This window comes from Mastomys coucha, unplaced genomic scaffold, assembly GCF_008632895.1.
Source record: "Mastomys coucha isolate ucsf_1 unplaced genomic scaffold, UCSF_Mcou_1 pScaffold15, whole genome shotgun sequence".
Taxonomy (NCBI): Eukaryota; Metazoa; Chordata; class Mammalia; order Rodentia; family Muridae; genus Mastomys; species Mastomys coucha.
The window spans coordinates 72,160,682-72,165,963 of NW_022196897.1; the positions used below are offsets into that span (position 1 = coordinate 72,160,682).

Consider the following 5,282-nt stretch of genomic DNA (forward strand, 5'->3'; position numbering starts at 1 on the left):
TAAATAAAGAAAATATCTAAAATAAAAAAAAAACATAGAGTTAAATAATTGAAGATTAAAAAAAAAACAAAAAAAAACAGAGTTTGCTATAAGCCCAGATGGAGATCACTGACTGGCCTGAGCCTCAGGATCCATTGTTCAGATTGTTTCTCACCATCTATCTGATCTCACTGTTGGACTTCTCTCACTTATCAGAAAAGCTTCCTTCTGCATTAGATGGAAATGAATTCAGAGCCAAACACCCATACATTTTGCACAGAGAGAGAGAGAGAGAGAGAGAGGGAGGGAGGGAGGGAGGGACAGAGAGAGAGAGAGAGAGACAGAGAGAGAGACAGAGAGAGAGACAGAGAGAGACAGAGAGACAGAGACAGAGAGACAGAGACAGGGAGACAGAGACAGAGACAGAGAGACAGAGGGAAAGACAGTACTTGGAATGCTCGGCTCAAAATGGAATATATCCATGAAATTTCTTCCTCAAAACACATAGAACCCTGCAGAAGAGAGGAAACAAAAAGAATGCAATAGCCAGAGAGAATGGAGAACCCAAGAACATGACCCTCTAAATCAACTGAGCAAAGCTCATAGGAATGCAGAGACTGAAGCACCAAGCACGGGACTTGCATGGTTCTATACCAGGTCCTCTAGGAATAGACTCCTGATTGTGTGAACAATTGGGTCCCTGATTCTTGGGCATTCACCTATCTGGCTCCTTGCCTTCTGTTGTTTTGCCTTGTTCAATTTCAGTGGGACAATTTTTATTTATTATATTTTTTATTCTTATGTTTTGTTGTTTTCTCTTAGAAGTCTGTTATTTTTAATGAGAGACAGAAAGTGAGTGGATCTGTATGAAAAGGTAGTGAGGATTTATAGGAGGAGTAACGGAAGAGAAAACTGTAATATTGGTATTTTGCATTAGAGCAGAATCTAATATCACTGAAAGCTGGAAATAAAACTACAGTAAAGTTATGCAATAGTGTCATATAGCAAAACTTTAAAAGGATTATTTTCAAACTAAACAAATTATTAAAAAGCTAAGTAGATATATTTATCTCCTCTTATATGAAATATGATAGCTATATATTAAAATTCAGTTAGTATTTGAACCTGGGGAAAGTATTTGAAAATTAAAGGATGAAATAAGTTTGTAATAAACCATGTGACCTAGAACATGGAGAAATTTTTCTTTGGTGTTGAAAATATCTTGTATATTGACTTAGGTTTTGCACAAAAAAACCTCAAAAAACATACAGTTTTAAAAATACCAATTTGCATGATTTATTTTCCATTATATGTTAATGTAACTTAATTCTTATGTATATGGAAGGCATGTCAGATTTTAATATTTATATCATGGCAGGACCTATTTTCCAAAAGGACCTTTATTCAGGATATATAATAGTTGGATACTCAGTGTAATAGCATTTTGTATTACAATAGGCTACAAAGGTTTTTCATATGACAGAACAGACAGGTTTCTCAAACTCAAGAGGATATATTTACTTCAAATATCTTAGCTATTACAATATGGTTTTGAGAAGAACATAGCTGGGTGTTTTCAGGAACTGGAATAGCTAACTCACAAATATGGCTTTATGGGTAAGTCTAATGTCTCCCATATGTTTTCCTTAATAATAGAAGAAAAACACCTATGTGATAGCAATAATGCATATAGAATTCTGTCAGGATTTTGAAAGCCTCGCACTTTTACAGAGTAAAGCACATATCAAGTTAGTTCCTATGGTAACACTAATAATTGATGATATTTAAATGAATGAATAAATTATTTATGTCTCTGGAAATCACAGGTTGTTAATTTCCTTTTGATAGTTAACTTTATACTTCCCCTTGGGGAATACACAGAGTGTCCCAGACAATTAGAAGATACAACAAAGTCTTCTGTCTCTAGGATGATCTAGATGTGATCATTTGAACAAATTGTATGATGTTTCCCTGGGAAACATCGGAAAGAACAGAGAAAGCCATAAATTCTTGCTACCTTCAAGAGAAAGTACAAGTGATTTAGAATATGAGAATTTGGTCTTTTTTTCCAAAGGTAAGCAGTTTCACTTATTTGATTCAGATACATACCAGCATGCAAGCATTTTCATATTGTGCCTGGCAGCTGAAATACTTTGATTCCTTGAGACAGAGCAAAATAGTGCATTTACTTGTGCTTCTTGGAGTTGTAACGTTGTCTCAAGACATTACATTTTATCATTTGAACAGATATCATGAATCCACCATTTTAATGAGGGTTTTGAGTTAGAAGTGGGAGATATATCAATAATTCATTACTGGTCTCACACACTAAAAAATAAGGTAATTATTTTCAGAAGCAAAACAGGATGGCGTATTGTATTTGCTTTACATAAAATAAAGAAAATATGTTTTGATGTGAATCCTATATAATGTTAGATAATAAAATACTATATTTTATATTTAAAATAAACTGACATTATTTACTAGTAGATATAAATTTACAATACAAATAATACAAACAAGAAATATATACATGATAAAATTTCCTACTGAAAATGATACATTCACAAAAGAGTCCATAAAATGTCTTAAACACTAAGTATTTTTATTGAGTATTCTGCAATGCGGCATGTATCACAGTTACGAGGTTAACATTAGTGCTACACATGCTAACAAGCCTACTCTTTTCTTCATTAAACATTAAACTCTGATTAGTCCTACAACTGGAAATCTTGCTGACAATGGTGAAGATTCTCATTGAGTAGGGACTGAGGGCCTAAAGTGAAGTAATTAGGTACAATTAGCTACAACATCTTCACTGTCTTATTTCAGAGGAAAACTACTTTGCTTCTCAGCTTGTGTAAATTTATTAAAGGAAGAGGAAACACCACTGAAATATACTGAGTCATGATGTTGTGCTTTATAAATACTTCTTTGTTCAGTTGAATCAGTAAATTATAATATCCGATGTGAAAATGCAAAGTAAATATACATTACAGGCTCTACCACTTCTTCTATATGGTATTATAGAATAATTATGCAAAAGTGTACAAAGAAAATTTCTAAATATTAATCTGTTAGTGAGAATGTATCCAAATATTGTTTCTGGAAGCTTAAAATGGGTGACTTTTCTACTGAAAGAGAAATTGATTGCTTTTGTCTCAATAGCAATATAAGCAATCGAAACTTAAATCTCACTGATGCACACACATGATATTTATTAGTATGATAGTTTATACAATATCAAGCATAATTCCATATATTGTGCTAAGTGATTTTAGAAGCTCTTTTTGTATCAGATTAGAAATTTCTACAGACTCACAAGTGTTCTCTACTTCATTCACCATTATTAAATACCACAAAGTTGTACACTTCTACTCACCAACCCACTTCATGAAAGCATAAGTAAAATAGAATAGAAATTGACATAGAATATTAAAATGAGCACACCTTACTACAGTTCTTTGGAAATATTTATAAAGATATACAGTTATGTATTTTCATTTCAATATGTCTCCCATAATTTGGAAGGATCTGATATAAGGGACTATAATAGTCAAAATGATTTAGCTTCATTCTATTTCTGTCTCAATTTTCAAGAATAAAAAGTATTGCATACAAAATTTAGGTGAAATGAATATGCATTCTAAAAATCCAAGCTCTTTGTGTAAAGTAACATTAATATTAAACATGTGTATGATTCCAAAACAATGATATATACATTTATTATATATCTTCTGGAAGAGATCATTTGCAAAATAGAATACTCTATATATTCATTTAGAAAATCATGTGCAAATTTTGTTTGTGACCATTTATTTTTAAAAATATCTGTTCATCCTACAAATATAACTTAATAAAAGTTGAAAACAATGTTTCTTTTGAAGGACATAATTGGATTACATGGGGCAAAAGAATACATCACTGCCTGGGTTCCTCTTGATGGGAATCACACAGAGCGCTGAGCTCCAGCTTCCTTTGTTTGGGGTCTTCTTCATCATCTATGCAGTTACTGTCATGGGCAACCTGGGCATGATCATTTTGACCAAGCTGGACTCTCGGCTACAAACTCCTATGTACTTTTTCATCAGACACCTGGCTTTTATTGATCTTGGAAATTCCACTGACATATGTCCCAAGATGCTGGTGGATTTTGTCATGGATGACAAAACCATTTCTTTCTATGCATGTGCAACACAGATGTCCTTCTTTGTTATGTTCATTATCAGTGAACTCTTTATCTTGTCCTCAATGGCCTATGACCGCTATGTGGCTATCTGCAACCCTCTGCTCTACAGTGTAATCATGTCTCAGAGACTTTGCCAAATGCTTGTGGGCATTCCATACCTCTACAGCACCTTCCAGGCTCTGCTGTTCACCAGTAAGATTTTCACACTAACTTTCTGTGGCTCCAACATCATCAGCCATTTCTATTGTGATGCAGTTTTCTTGTTACCTATCCTGTGTTCAAATGCTGAAGAAATACAATTGCTGATCATATTATTTTCAGCATTCAATTTGATCTCCTTTCTTATGGTAGTCCTTGGATCATATGTTCTGATTCTGCTAGCCATATGTCGAATGCATTCGGCAGAAGGCCGGAGAAAAGCTTTCTCTACATGTGGGTCTCATCTGACGGTGGTTGTGGTTTTCTACGGTACTTTACTCTTTATATACTTGCAACCTACATCCACTCACTCCTTAGAGAATGATAAAATAGCCTCTGTGTTTTATACTTTAGTGATCCCCATGATTAACCCCCTGATATACAGTTTAAGGAACAAAGAGGTAAAAAATGCTTTCTACAGGGTATTAAAGAATCCATTTAAAATTAATACCTAATATTCAGTATTATATATCATTATAGTACATTATATCAAGACAAATTTTATTTTATAATTTTATTGTTTTTGCATGTCACTAAGACAACTTGGACTTTTCTCATATCACATTCTTCATCTTTCATGTCAACATACCTTATCATTTGTTTCTTTTTCTATCCATATTTAGTTTTTATTTTTTCTTGAGATTTTGATTCTTTCCTCCAACATCCCTCATATACTCACTGTCCTTTCTCTTTTAAAAAAATTGTTATTTCATTTAAATCTTTCTCTTTATATATATCTATATATGCAAATATAGATAAAGGTTATAGATAGATGTTGAATTATCTATCTATAGATATAGATATAGAGAGATGATGTAGAGATACACATATATTCAGTAATAAAGTCCATTCATTTCATGCAAAGTTACTTGTATAATTGTGTATAAAATATTCCTTTTGTGAAAGCTTAATATTT

General features: G+C 32.8%; 1 protein-coding gene across 1 annotated transcript; it reads left to right on the forward strand.

The window, feature by feature from the left end:
* Positions 1–3,882: 3,882 nt before the first annotated feature.
* LOC116092061 (olfactory receptor 8K5-like) lies at positions 3,883–4,914 on the forward strand. The gene has a single exon (XM_031373420.1). It carries the CDS (start codon positions 3,883–3,885, stop codon positions 4,819–4,821), a length of 939 nt encoding a protein of 312 aa, XP_031229280.1. The 3' UTR covers positions 4,822–4,914.
* Positions 4,915–5,282: the final 368 nt, after the last annotated feature.

Bases quoted from the DNA above. Each gene is read 5' to 3' on its own strand.
- LOC116092061 (XM_031373420.1), top strand. From the start codon at position 3,883: ATGGGGCAAAAGAATACATCACTGCCTGGGTTCCTCTTGATGGGAATC.